Source organism: Bombus vosnesenskii, unplaced genomic scaffold (genome assembly GCF_011952255.1).
Source record: "Bombus vosnesenskii isolate JDL3184/JDL3185 unplaced genomic scaffold, Bvos_JDL3184-5_v1.1 scf7180000013299, whole genome shotgun sequence".
NCBI lineage: Eukaryota > Metazoa > Arthropoda > Insecta > Hymenoptera > Apidae > Bombus > Bombus vosnesenskii.
Genome location: NW_022882949.1, coordinates 528,862 through 544,180, shown reverse-complemented (window position 1 = coordinate 544,180; position 15,319 = coordinate 528,862). Strand labels below are relative to the sequence as shown.

At 34.9% G+C, this 15,319-nt stretch overlaps 1 protein-coding gene and 1 long non-coding RNA gene across 2 annotated transcripts in view; one reads left to right on the top strand and one right to left on the bottom strand.

The window, feature by feature from the left end:
- The window catches only part of LOC117233803 (protein Wnt-1-like), a 77,527-nt gene extending 62,652 nt beyond the window's left edge, over positions 1 to 14,875 (top strand). The window contains exons 3-7 of the mRNA XM_033494406.1: positions 4,669 to 4,792; positions 5,427 to 5,584; positions 11,474 to 11,651; positions 12,450 to 12,681; positions 13,063 to 14,875. Coding sequence (XP_033350297.1) covers positions 4,669 to 4,792; positions 5,427 to 5,584; positions 11,474 to 11,651; positions 12,450 to 12,681; positions 13,063 to 13,264 — 894 coding nt within the window. The 3' untranslated portion in view covers positions 13,265 to 14,875. The remainder of the gene's footprint in view (positions 1 to 4,668; positions 4,793 to 5,426; positions 5,585 to 11,473; positions 11,652 to 12,449; positions 12,682 to 13,062) is intronic.
- Positions 2,403 to 4,372, bottom strand: LOC117233809. Its single transcript, XR_004493418.1, has 3 exons — positions 4,031 to 4,372; positions 3,546 to 3,756; positions 2,403 to 3,459 (listed from the first exon to the last, which is right to left on the bottom strand). It is a non-coding gene; the product is annotated as an uncharacterized LOC117233809 (long non-coding RNA).
- Positions 14,876 to 15,319: the final 444 nt, after the last annotated feature.

Sequence of the window (15,319 nt, the reverse complement as noted above, 5' to 3'; positions counted from 1 at the left end):
GCTGCACATATTTTTCGTTCCAGCAAATTTTTCTTTACGTTATCTAACGCTAATTAGGTGATGAATTAAACATTCTCGATATAATAGCGTATAAGGATGAATTTTTCAAGGATTTCTTTACTTTCCAAAATTGATTCCCGAGAGACATAAAAACCATAAGATTTTAGTAATAATAACAGTTTCTCTGTGTTACCGCCATCGAATTTTGTCGTTAAGGTGAACCGAAAGTATAATTTTGTGTGAAACCTAAATACACGTGCGAAGCATTTAATTTTCGAAGATGGAAAAATCAAAAACGAAAAAATGTACAGCATCGTTAAGGGGCGAATAGCATAATTTCGCATTGAACCGTGTCATTAAATATGCATACGTAAAAGGGAGGTCATGGACAATTAAATGTTACAGGGACGTTCGACCTTTTCCTCGGACGCTTTCTTTTTCAATTTCTATGATGATAGCTATTCCATACATTTATTTTCTCGAATTCTTTTGGTATTCTGTTATTATATTATGTTTTTCTATTAATTCTTCATCTTCTAACACATTCAAATTAAACTTTCTTCAGATGAAGAAATAATAAATAAATATGGTAATAAATAATAATAATTCTAGTATCGTAACTACTATAGTTAGTTTGTTAATGATAAGTGGATTGAACGGGTGTTAATTGAACAGAAAATAATGTTCGTTAAACATGAACTAATCGCAGCAAACGTATAATAATCAACACAACTAAATAATTAATCAACGACTCTTATCAACGCAATCCACACTCTTTGACATCTCAACTCGTACTGCTGTTAATTCGTTTATTGTCCTCTTCCCCTCATCCCCTTTAGCCCCCTCATCCATGATACTACATAATAATAATACAATAATTTATTGTATATCAGATCTTACGTTTATTGGAAAAAGCTTCCTTAGCGTACCGGATTAGTTTCCTTAATATACATTTTCTTATTTTAAAAATAATTATTCTAGCATTTCTTCGCGACTGTTTCTTATAGCTTACATTAGACACAAATGTAGTATACGTAATAATAATAATACAACATAATATAATAACGTTTAATTGCGTTTGAAAACAAATATAATATATATAACGTAACATAACATATAACACAATAATATACAGGGTGGTTGGTAACTGGTGGTACAAGCGGAAAGGGGGTGATTCTACGCGAAAAAAGAAGTCGAAAATATAGAATACAAATTTTTCGTTCGAGGCTTTGTTTTCGAGAAAATCGACTTTGAATTTTCGCTCGGTACGCGTGCACTTTATCGCGTCTCGTTACAACGGATCTCACTGTAGATCGTTGTCTCGATGGAAAAATTTAAAAGAAAAAAATAAAAAAAATTTTTATTCTATATTTTCGACTTCTTTTTTCGCCTAGAATCACCCCCTTTCCGTTTGTACCAACCACCAGTTACCAACCACCCTGTATAACACAATACTCGCTTAAAACAAAATATGGAAAGATATAAACACACGCATCAAAAGAAATGAAAACAAAATGTAAAGAGATATAGATTAGAAGAATATAGATAGAAGAAATAAATTGAAATAAAATTTAGAAAGGTGTAAACACACATGTGGATACATGTGTTTCAAGTTCTACGGTGATGTAGAGGGATAAAAAAATGATCCGGGATCGCGAAGGGGAAAATTGAGCGTCGGTGGAAAATGGCGCGAGCGCACCGGTGAATTCGCACGATTCTAAAGAACTCCCGGAATGCAGCGGTCGAGTTGTAGCTTTCGTTTGCCGCGCCTGCAATATTTAATACTCGAGCTCTGGAACAGTCAGGGTCTTCAGTGAACCCTACACGACCTCCTTTCGAGACGCCTCGCAGTCGGTAAATGAAGTCGCGAATTCTCTGATCTTGGATCGAGCCTTGGATCTCCGTGAAACTCTGTTTCTGCCGTTGTAAATTAGTTTGAAACAGCCGAATATTCCAAATGTTTGCGAAAGTTACGTCTACGAGATGGTATTTCAGTTATTTCAAACAAATTTAGTGGAAGATTTGTTTGAGATACCGAGTAGAAACATTATTCAGAGCGTTTAGGCCAAGAATAATTCGTACATTATGTTTTAGTTCAAGAATTATTGCCTGGAAATGTAGCATGATTTTAAGAGAAGTGTAACGTGATGCATGGTAATGCTTTTAGAAATGAAGATGTTTTGGAAGATTTAGTTTTTCAAATAAATATATTTCTTATGAGAAAATATTAAACACCGTGAAATTTTGAGCAAATATTTAGCTGAAATTTTGAAACGAGCACGTTTAAATTTCTACTATGTGAAGATATTCTACAATTTTAACGAATACTCAGATTTTTAATAATCACGAAATACGTCCATTTTAATAAATGACCAAATTATTTAAATTATTTCATTGTTCCTCCAAAAAGAAAAATTCCCTTTAACAGGAATCAGAAATTTGCGTGTCCTAAAAAATTGAAATTGTACAATTACAAACTCCTTAATTGCTACTAAAAGTACTTAATTATACATATATTACTTCAAATGCTATAAAGTGAAACACACTCATTTAAAAATTCCAACCAACAACGTCAAACCTTATCCGACCATTTGCTTCGACTTTCTCCTTGTACCATTTAATTCTACGTTCATTAAAAACCAACACCGAGCACAAGAATTCACTAAAAACAAGAAAAGTAACATTTTATTAGGGATACTTTAACATAACCACATCAACATGAAAAAAATATCAATACACGAGTATTAAAGCGCTCACAGCATTCAACGGTACAGAATTTACGCTATAATCTCAAAAAGTAATAAAATTCTAAATAATACCTGCATACTAAAATTAACTCCCCATACCAAGGGTCTTTAACCTTTATTCCAAGAAGAGCACCTGCACCGGTACATTTATGACAAAAAGCATCTTGCGTGTTAGGTTTACAGAACTGAGAGATGTGAGTTTAGTTGTTATGCTATGTACCCAATTTAATTTTTAAGTGACGTATTTTTGAGTAGTTTCTATTTTATAAGTTGAAAGCATTTGCAAGCTAAACTTTACACTGTGTAATTAATTTAATGTGCAAGTAATTTGCTTTTGTATAGTTTAGATTTTAAGAGAAAAGGTTTTTCATTTGCATTTTCTACTTTACTATACTGTAGTGAAAGAAAATAAATTTTGAACAAGTGGATTAAAACTGTATGCTTTAGAACTGGTCTAATTTATAGATTAATGTATCAACATCAATGTGATATAATCTAAGAAATTAAGATCAAATACAAAAAATCAAATCCATGTTATTATGCTACTATAAATAAATTCCAATTACATAAAGTCTTTGGCAATCTGTCGCAGCCTGCGACGGTTGGATGGCATGGCCGGTAAAAAAGCGGTCAAATGTTGCCCAAAATCGCGTTTACCTCTGCCTAATGCACAAATCTTGTCGTGGTGGGGCAGGGCAGAAGCAGTGTTCGTCTAGAAACCGGTGTCTAGGTAAACTCGTGCCTCGATATATCTCTTTGAACGACGCCGACTACCTTGCTTTTCCAAATCTTGCTTACCGACAAAAGACCACTCTATGAATATTCATAACGACACCGCGACGGACGTTTAATCCTCGGACGATTAACCAGATACACGTCGAACGATCCTCGATTTGTTTCGTGTCGAAATTTCGGCCATCAAGCTGTACGTGTTTTCTTTTTATCTTTCTCCATCTCTATGGTCTTTATTCTGACCATGAGTTGACTTGGTTTCAGGTTACGAGTTTCGCTGGAAGTATATATGAGGATACTGTTTGTTGATTCAATCATTGTCCAAAAGAATTGTTTAAAATTTCTGTGTAATAAATGAAATTGAAAATGAAGTTGATATTGATTTATATTCGTCGTGACTGTTTGAAATGTGATTGGTGTTATGAGTGGAATTTGGTACTTTGAGGTTAGAAATTGATGAAGCTTATTAAACTCCGTTTTCAAGTTTTATTATAAAACAACTATTTGTAATTGTTTTAATTATAAGCCTCTTTTTCAAATTTTACACTTACCACTTACAAAGCGTTCTCTAATTCTCCCAAACACGTAACCTAAATTAACATCGTCCAACGACGACAACAATTTCCGCAAACAACTTCTAATCAGCATTAATCCCAGTGATCGAAGCCGTATTAATTTCAACCACTTGCTATTACAGATAGTGATTACTAATTGCACGTCAACAGATTCTCAATAGATCCTAATATAGAACATGTCCACCCACTGACACCAGTTCAATTACATTCTAATATTAGAATCAACATTAAACGAATCTAATTACAAGCTTACTATACTAGTTACGTAACATATTTGTACATCCTCAACCAATTAATGAGAAACGATATATTGTACTTTCAGAAATCAAACTGATCTCTATTTTTTAAGAGTTCTCAATTTCACCAAAACAAACATATAATTAGAGTTTAACACATTTTCATAAATCTATTTATTACAGAGATATATAAAATATCACAAGCTCCAAGATAAATTTTCGAAAATTTATTTATCTTTGTAATTTGTAATTATCATTTTTCTCTGCATTTTAATTTATCAAGTTGATCAGCATGGTTTTTGGGAGACTCGTATGTATGCATATTCATGTGAAATTGTTTTCTTTTCCATTCGTGGTTTTCACAGTTTTTACTTTCAGGCAGTCAGCGCGGGCGCGAGGTTGGCCATTGAGGAATGTCAGCACCAGTTTCGGTCGGCCAGATGGAATTGCTCCATCAGCCCGGAAAATCCGGACAACATTTTCGGCGGTGTGATGCTAGTCAGTAAGTAAAATCTTCGTCTTGAAGGGAATAGAGCTTAAGACGCATGCGCAGTAAGAGGAGATCCTCGCAAAGTGGTAGCTTAAGATGAAGAGAAGTTTTAGTTCGACGTGAAAATGGATGTATTCAGAGGTTATGGTTGGCGTATTTGAAGCAGGATGGAAATTTGATTTGACAGTAGGTTTTTGGTAACTGAGGATAAAAGTAGTAACTATAATAACACTATATATTCAATTTATATTTATATAAGCATATACTGTAATACACATAAATTCGTATGTAGATACAGACACAGACGTAAACATAGATATAGCCATGATTATAAAGGTAATTAAAGTATTTCTCCGAGAAAATGAGATTCTTAGGAATTTTGTTTAAACTTTAACTACGTGTTAAGAAGCGTACAATACGGAACACGTAGCCCCAAAGCTATTTCATATTTAACACATAATGCAATCCAAAACAATTAAAAGATATCTTTTCCCCGTGAGCGAGAAATAATTTTTTTTAATTAAACCTCCCACGGTGCAGGTGTAGCGGTATAATTTTGTTTTTTATTAGAGTAAAATACGCTAGCAGCTTGCAGAAAATGGAAAAACTTGTGCTACAACGGAGAAATTCCGGTGCATCTTTGCAGACAGTCGCGAGGCAGCGTTCGTGTACGCAATATCGGCGGCGGGAGTTGCTTACAGTGTCACCAGAGCCTGTTCCAGGGGCGAACTCACCGATTGCTCGTGCGACAACCGAGTCAGAACACGCCACCCGAATAATTGGCAATGGGGCGGCTGCAGCGAGGTAATTTCCCCTCTATTTGTATTCCCTTTTCCTTTGAAAAATAACGTGCGGGCAAATGATACCATAAATTCGACTCGTCTTATCCTTTAACCTTCCTTAGGCTTGTTCCTTATAAAGAAATCTTTAATAATATTACTTGCTGTTAAACTAACCTTACCAGGGCCGGTCAAACGACCGGTTTTAAAATTTAATTTAAGATTGTACATCCATTGTTATTTCTTTTGCTCATCTAACTTTATGTTATATTAATTCTTATATTATCTGATTAATCAATTTGTCGATTTTTGTTAATATAAGAGTTTACATAAAGTTAGATGAACAATAGAGGTAACAATGAATGCACAATTTTAAATTAAATTTTGAAACCAGTCATTTAACCAAGCCTGATAAAATTAGTATTAAAGTACATGATGATATATATATGAAGTGGAAATATTTTACATGTAAGCTTTGATGAGTTGGTAATTAAATTTTTAATTTAAAAATTGGAGATGATACAATGTTCTTTTTATTCTTGTAGGTTATTGGTTGATTTATTGAGACTTCATTTATATGATACAGGATAGAGAATGGTTTAGTTTGAATAAGTCATGATATTTAAAAAGATAAGAGACAAATAGTATAGAAGAGAATTCAGTGATTATATGATAGCAATTCTGTACTGCTTGAGAATATAGTATATAAACGATACAATATCTTTTTAGAGAATTGAAGTCTTTAATACTACGTGTATTTTGTGTCGTGAAAACTACCATTTTGTTTATTAAATTTTTTGTATTACAAACGATACAACCACTCTTTCTTACAAAAATTACAAGGTACTTAAAACTATATGAAAATACATTTATTACATTGCATTTACTGTATGTATAAAAACATACTATTATATCTTGCAAAAAACAATTGCATCCTAATAATATATCAGAATATTATTCTAGGGTTTAATTTCATAACTTGAAGCAACATTTATTCGGGAGTATTTCCACCCTTCTAAAAACCTTGGCAACTTAATTAATTTCGATTCACTTTAACGAATTCCTCTCTTGGTTCTTACGCAACAACGTCCGTTAATTAAGCGAGGCAACGCGCGCAGACGGTCGAATTACATCGCGAGCGGCGAGCTTAAGGCGGCGTTTTCAATTTCGTGGAAACACGAAACCGGAGTCGCTCGCGAGTTCTTGATCAATTTTCTTCTTTTCACTTTATCGTGTATCGATCGTAAATCAATCTAAACGGCTGCCGTGGAACTTAATGAAATTCCGTTCCGCCGACAAACGACGATTATTTTCCACCCTTTTCAGGACTGAGGAGAACAGACCGGTGTATACGTAACAGTATCCTTTTCTTCGTGTTCCGCGTGCAGGGGGCAAGGGACAAACCCCTCACCGATACAGAGAACAACAGTGGTTAGCTTTTTCTCGGGAACTGCTGATACACTAGAGTCGACAACGCTTTCAACGCTTTTTTTATGCTTTCTTCTCGAGACAAATAGATTTCAAATATATAGCTTAATTACTTAATGGAAATTTTAATAATGTTGGAAATAGAACTTTGAAAAATATTTTACAATTTCTTTGTACGTTGAAATTAGTTTGAGGTTATGAATCTTTTTCCTCCTTAAGAAGAATTTTGGAAACTTATTAAAATTGAAATATTGACACTTTCTGTTGAGATTTAGTGAGATTTTTCTTTTAATGAAATCTTTAGATATTTTTCATTAAATTTTAGGAAATATCTTAGAATTCTTTTATCGACTGGAATTTTATTTGAATGCATAGACTATTTTTTAATAGAGATGTTAAATGGAATAATTTTGTAAATTAGAAATTTATGTAGAAAGTTAAATATATTTCTATTATATACTGAAAAAAATATTCCATCTCTGAAGCATAATATGAATTATTTGATAAAGTGGTCGGCCGAAATCAGTGGAAATTAGTTAATTTGGTGAAAGAGGCTTGACTAGGGTAGGAAAACGCTGTTTCATTCTGAAGTATATTAACTTCGAATCAGTGTTGTTAGTAGTTTATGGGCGGGAAACGTGGGAATGATGTACAGGGTGAATCTCCGTTATCTTGAGCGTTTTCGTCGTTAATGAGCCGATCAAAATGCGTTTTATCCAGAATAAATTGGACTACGGGTTGTATTATATATTCATGATTTCACTACGTTTTTTATTTTGTTTTCTAGAGACCTTAAGACTGCTATCATTTTTTACGCTAGATATTCTTTCTAAGATATTCTTTCATGTGAAGCAAATTAAAAAATTATTATTTCATAAGAAAACATGTAGAGGGTGCTACAAAGATATGGATCTGAAACTGAAAAGAATTTTTGTAAGCTATCAGAAGTGAAATAGAAAAAAGTTGTCCAACTTTGTAAAAAAATACATAAATTTCTAAACTTTTATAGCCATACATAATATATATTTTAATATTTAAAAGTATATAGATTTCTCTACAATAAACATTGATAAAATAATCTTTCTTAAAATTCACCTTCACCCACAATTTTATCAAATTATAATAAAATAACCTTTAATAAAATGATTTTTAGTGATTTCTTCTGAAGTAACTTTTAACGCGGTTGAACATTCTCTGAACTAACGTCTGTATAATTTTCATCTATCAAAATGAAAATTAAATTGATTAAAAATTAAATGTAAATTTTCATTTATCAAAATAACTCTAGCTTTCTAACTAAAATAATCTTTTCCAAAATTTACCTTTATCAACAGTATCCTCAGATTAAACACTTGTGTCATTTGTATTATTTTATCTTTAAATGCTTTGTATAATAGTTATAAATAGACACCCTAAAAAGAAAAAATAGAAATGACAAATAAAAAAGGAGTAATCTAAGAATCTAGTTATTTTGTTGACCCTGTAGAACGGAGAGGCCACCCCTGAAGCGCACGGGCGAAGCACTGCCCCGCACAGGCATCCCCAATTTGTCGTCTCGATCTCAGCACGGTCGGTCGACGTAAACCTTAACCCTGGAACGAAGACAAAGCTCGTCCTGTAAACGGATGCATTTCATGCGTACGGCTGACCCCTTGTAGACATTGCTAGCTTACAAGGGGATTAAGGGGGCTAAGCTTGTTAAGTTGCAACAACCCGCCACCTCCTGCCCCCGCACACAGCCCGGACATATCGGCCACGTAACTCGGAACGTGAGCGATGCACATGAGAACGTAAATACGTGCAGAGAGAAAAAGAGAAAGAGAGAGGGTAAGATAGAGGATAAATAGAGAGATGGGTGGAGAAAGGGGTGGAAGAAGTGGAGGGCAATTGGAGACACGATGCTCGAGGACAAATCGTGGACGAAAAAAATTGATGGGAGCGGGGTGGAGGAGCTAGAAAAAGGAAATAAATGGCGATAGAGAAAAAGAAGAGGTAAGAAAGTAAGTGAGGATAGAATTGTACCAAAGGGTGTAAAGTATGAAAATGAGAAGAAGTAAAGGTTGTAATTTAACAAGATTACAAAGATTATAAAGAAGCAAGAGTGGGGAAGAGGAAAAACGGATAAGAGAAGAAAACATTATATTAGAGGTGCAAGGTATGATAGCGGAAATTGAGAAGAAATGGAAAGGGAAAAGAATTGAAAATTAGAATGATTACAGAGATTATAAAGAAAAAGACGACAAAGAGATGGAGGAATTGGGAAAGGGGAATAAATAGAGCGTGAAATGGGGATAAGAGAAACATAAAATTGTTTAGATATTTAAGAGAAAACAGAATGATATCAGAAAACGTAGAGTATTTAGTAGAAGAATATAAAAAAAAGAATTTATGAAAGATAAGAATGAAGCAGAAAGAACAAAACAACAAAGAAAATAGGCACAGAAAGTAAGCAGAATTTTGCAAAAAGAAATCTTCTTCAGAAATTCCTATCCAAGAGAGCAGAAAATCTCCAATTCTAAAAGAAAGGAACAAAGAGAGGAAAGCGTGAGAAAAGACAACAGAGAAAAGGCGAGCGTATAGCGAGAAAAAAAGGCGGGCTAGACAGATGACCGAGGGAAAAAAAGAAGAGAAGAAGCAGCAAGAGACGGAAGGAGGGAGACACGTGCTCTCGAGGAACTCACGTGGCAGGAAGAAGAGCGGGAAGTGTCGGGAAAGTGGCGCTGCTTTTACCTTCGGGATTACCCACTCGCCCACTTCTGCGGCCTCTGGCCTTTCCCAAGTTCCGGGCACGGATTCCTTAACAAGCCCCGCTGTTCTATCCCATGGGATACCACATTTCGTCTACGGCTTCAGCCCGTTGACAGATTTCCGAGATAATGATGTTTGCCGACACTGTCGTGCCTCGAGCTTGGCTAACGAATATCGCTACCACCGTTATACCTCTCGTCGATAAGTCGTCCGTCTGTTAGTTGGCGCTTTCAGTTGGAATTTCTTACCCTCCAAACGAACAATGCCTGTTTAAGGAAAAGCGGTTTAATGCTAAATCTTAACTGGGGAAGGATTAAATGCATAAAAGCTGTCCGTTAGCAAGTTTGCAAAAGACATATCAGTGTGTAAAAGTTTCTGGTGAAATAGATTTTTTCGTCTTATATTCTAAAAGCGATGCTTTTCATCTTATATTCTAAAAGCCATGTCTTTTCATCTTATATTCTAAAAGCCATGTCTAAACAATTTTAAACAATATTGGTTATGAAGAGATGACAATAAAAGGAAAAGTTATATGCAGACTGTGGATGTTTATGTAAATTTATATTTTTACCAAAATATTTAAACGAAATTTGCTTCATCTAGTATAAATTATAGTATGCTTTGAACATTTAATGTAATTTTCCATGTCCCACTGTGCAAAATGTTGCATCGTCGAGTTTTCCATATATGCATAAAAATCTATGCTATCTATCTATATAATTATATACTATTAGTTTTAAAATTGTTTGAAATACCGCTTTTGAAATATAAAGTGAAAAACTTACCCGACTCTATTATGCTCTCTATGCTATCCTTTGCACTCTATCACATTTACAAGTTTGTTTTAAAGAAAAATGTTATTTATGATTTTTCTAAATCGAGGGAATTTTAATGGGTTCCTTTCTTCTTTAAATTCCCAATAGAAGCTCTCGTTGCTAATTGTGGCCCTTTTTGTTGATCAAGACAATTAAAAGGTTTTGAGATCATAAATGGAAAAAATTGAAATTTTCAAGTGGATGAGAAGATTACATGGAATCTTGCATTTGATAGTATACTGGTTGAGATTATTGTTTCCTTTTTCCTGTGGGTTTATCGTTGGCATCGAGAGGCAGATACATTACTAGGTCAATAGTGGTTCGAGTGGTGCTCGAACCGTCGAGTATTGCGAGTTAGTTAGATAAAAGTAGCGCTTAACGAACGAATATATATATATATATATGCATATATGTATAGGGAATCGGTGATCCAAGTACTGCTCGATACTGTAACGAGTGTATTGTTTCAGTTAGATGCATGAAGGGCTAGCAATCAGTTTAAAAATTGTATTTAACAAACAGATACATTTTCGATCACAGATAAATCGACTTTTTATCTTTTCTCTTTAAATAACTATTCTTTTTTAAAGAAATATTTCTTTTTTCCTTGTTAAGATATTCATGAAACATTTATCCCCTTAACATACTTACTAAATATGTAAATATCAAATTTCCCTAGCATTCCAATATTTTTGCATTCTATTGATTTTTTAATACTCATCACGAAAAATTCCTAAAACAAAGTAGAAAGTACCACTGCTTTATCCAAAATTTAATTACAAAATATTGCGTTACTTTCTCAAAGCTACACCTTTTGAAAGTTTACTCCAAAAATCGTGTCGACTTTTACTAAAACAATTCCTCTGCCCTAATGTCATATTAGACCTAACCTCATAACAAAACCAATTTTGTTCCTCATTCAGGACATCCACTTCGGAGAGAAATTCTCGCGAGAATGGTCTGATAGTAGCGAGGAACCCGTGAAGGAGGGTGTGCTGCACGGACCAAAAGGGCTGGCTGGCCAGCTGATGAGGAAGCATGATAGCGAATCTGGCAGGCGCGCGGTTCGCTCGAGAATGCAACGCGTGTGCAAATGCCATGGTGAGCTATTAACGTGTTATACAGATAAGGTCCTCTATCTACGCTCTTATTTTTCATTCCTCACGCTTTAACGACTTAGGATTTCACCAATCCCTTGCCTTCCCCCACTCCACATCTCGTCGTTGGTTCGCTGCGTTCATGCGTGTACAGATTCATGGGTAGAAGAATCTCTCCTGAGACCTGTTTCAGCCTCAAAGCATGCCGTGAAAAGAAGGAATGTGACGTTCGTTTTATCAATCTCGTGAAACCAGCGGCTATTCTTCCTTGTCCGTTTTTTAGAAGTTTTCATATTGATAATTAGGTTTGAAAAATAAGGAAATACCAGGATCAATAAAAATACATGTGTAGTATGATAAAGAATACTTGAGGTAGATATCAAATGTTTGCTTTAGATACTAAAACAATTAATGCGTTCTTATATAGGAAACAATGAATAGCAGGAAGTGTTGAGTCACAAATTTATGATTTACTTGTATTTCAATGTACTTTTTAAGAATAAAGGAGGTTTTCAATTGTAAGGTTAGAGAATCTTATTAGACTTGTATTAAAATATTGCTTATTGAATTTTATATGTCATAAAATACTCTGTAAAAGAATTCCACAAATTCAAAACATTACTGTAGTTCTTTATGCCTTTCTGTACTCTTCAGAATCTTAATACAGAAGATGTTCCAAGTCCCTAGTAAGTTTTACCACTTTAAGTTTCTTAAAGTTCTCCATATTACATATACATACTTATAATCTTTTCTTTTTATTTTTCTAAATGTCTATTGAAACATAATTGTTTTATTGTCTTAGGAATGTCTGGGTCATGCAGCGTACGCGTCTGTTGGAGAAGACTGCCGGCATTCAGGGTGGCTGGAGCAGCGTTAGCCGCGTTGCACGAAGGAGCAGCGTTGGTACGACTGGCACAACGTGGAGGTAGAAGACCAGCGAGATTGAGGCCTGCTCGCCCAGACCTCAAACGACCTAATAAAACGGACCTAGTGTACCTTGAAGATAGTCCTGACTATTGTGAAAAAAATATCACGTGAGAAGTTGAACATTACTATTTTTCATATTATTTCTTTTATACATTTATTTTGTATATTACATTTAAAACTAAAGCACTTATTAAGTTAAAATCGTACTATAACATTTATTTTAGTTACTATTCCACTTTAGTTTACAGTAGTCACTCAGTTCTTACTACTGTAGTTCTCGTTTGAAATGCAGATGGCAGTAATATTCACGAAAGTTCAAAACCACAATATTAAAAGAAATAGCCTGATTTCATACAACCCATAACTCAATTTTTGGGTCCTCAATAACAAGAACATTTACACTCAATAAAATCAATTTTAAAATACAATTTTTCATAATTGAAACCTTTTTTATTTAGAACATCTTTTCTAAATATCTCTATTTTTAGGCTCGGTATTCCCGGGACTAGAGGAAGGATATGCAATCGAACATCCCTTGGTTTGGACGGATGTCGATTACTATGCTGCGGTCGGGGATACCAGACGAGAGTCCGGGACGTGACCGAGAAATGCAATTGTCGATTCGTCTGGTGTTGTCACGTGAAGTGCGAGCTGTGTCGGCACAAACGGGAAGAGCACGTGTGCAATTAGGCGGTAAACAAAAGAAAAGATAAGAAAAGGAAAAAAGAAGAAGAAGAAGCAAAAAAAATTGCATTCCGGTCGGCCTACCTACCGAAAGGTGCTTAACGACCCTCTGCGTCGAGGCAGTTTCTCCACGATCCCTCGATACACGATGGCCCGTTCTCATGGTCGCAATGGAATCAGGGTAGAGATCGCGCATCTACCATCCCCGTGTTTTTTCTTTTTCTGATATTTGTTTCTTTTAGTTTGTATTTTTTTCTTTTTTTTTTTTTTGTTTGTTTGTTTAAGTTAATTCAATCGAGGCCGATTTGGCTCCAGATATGGAAGTCAGTCGCGTGCCGAGTAGAGAAAAGCGCCGCGAGAGGCTACGAAGAGTAACACGTTACGTTTATAGTGCATTCTGTACCTGACAGTCAGAGTGTCGTAAGTCCACCGCGCTTCGGCAACTATCGACCTTGAGCGTATATAATGTAGTTTCCGGATGGTTAGAATGTTAAGATGTCAGGATGTATCTAAACGTGTTTACGATGTACAAAATGATACACGTGATACCTTAATATCTCTGTTGTTTTTGGTAATAGAAACGGATTAATTACACCCATCGAAAAGTCATATTGCTTTCAATTGAAAGAATTGTTATTGAGTTACTTGTGGAAGTGTTAACATATAAAAAAATCTGAACTTTGAGTAATCCTGAATTATTGAATAATTGAAAACAATTCTGAACAATCGCCGAAATATCTCTTAAGATAAACAAAATTTAGTTATTTTAGAAAGCATCATTTTTCATATTATCAAACACCATAGAGATATTTAAAATAATCCAAGCAAAATAGAACATCCTGTAGAAAGAACTTTGGAGTAAAAAAGATGCCTGTCATAAAACTGGAGTCGTCTCAGTATTAACGTTGCGACAATGAGTCCAAGGTGTCTATGCGGTTGCACAGTTACGTGGCTTATTATATTAGTCTGGCTCTCAGGTGCACCATTATTTATGTAAATGTTAACATGTTGAGGATCGACGATGAAAAATTACCAATTCACCAATTTCCACGGATATCTAAAAATGTAACGGGAATTGGGCTCGACTATAAGAGCATATATCATGCGCGCAATAGTTCTCGTCTTATACTACAATTTACGTGATCGTAGGAAGAGCGAAATTGAACCTTTCGAAAAGGATCTTGTTTTAATCGATGAAATTACTGTGTAGCGATGAATATTTTATTCGACATTGAGAGCAGCTAAACGTATTCGCAGCGTACTGATCCTTGGCTGAAACTCAATATGTTAATAATTTACGATTTTTGCTGACGCGAGAGGGAGAGAGAGTGAGAACATGACGATAATAGAGAAGCGTGCGAGTGTTTCCGCGTGAACGAGATCGAGTGTCCGGATAAGCGAGAATCTGAACACGAGGATGAAATAGAGTAATATAGGCGAGATATTAGGCCACTCGACGACCATTCTTCCCTCTATTCCTTTCTTTCCATTTTTCAACTGTTACCTTTCTTTCCATATTTTTGTTTTCCTCTTCTTTTCTAATTTTCTGTTCGTGCTCGCACATTTGCGTATGGCGCGAGAGTCTTATTTATATTCGAAGTAAAAACCTCCACGATGTGTAGGTATCTCATTGTATACCAATGCTCTCTAGCGCCTAGAACCACCTTGTCTTCACCTAAATACGAAGCGAATTACAGTGAGCTGCAAAAATACGCTTATGCGCTTTGCAGCCGGAAATGAAACGCTATATAGGTTATACCGAAACTTTTAAAATACTGTTCTGGCTATAACGCATCCAATAACTTTTGAACATAATTTTCATATTTAACGTAACATTTTATAATTATCAATAATAAAATATGTCAAAGCCCGAATTATAAAAAAATGTTAAAGATATAATGATATAGTGACCAAACATTGAGTGGTGAGGATGGCGAAGCGACGATCTTGAGCGGCTCCCCCGAATTTGTCCAAGCTATATAGCCTCTTGGAACCATATTTTAAAAGTTCCAGCGTAACTTATGCAAGCCATACGCGTTATGCTTTACGTCTGCAGGCGTC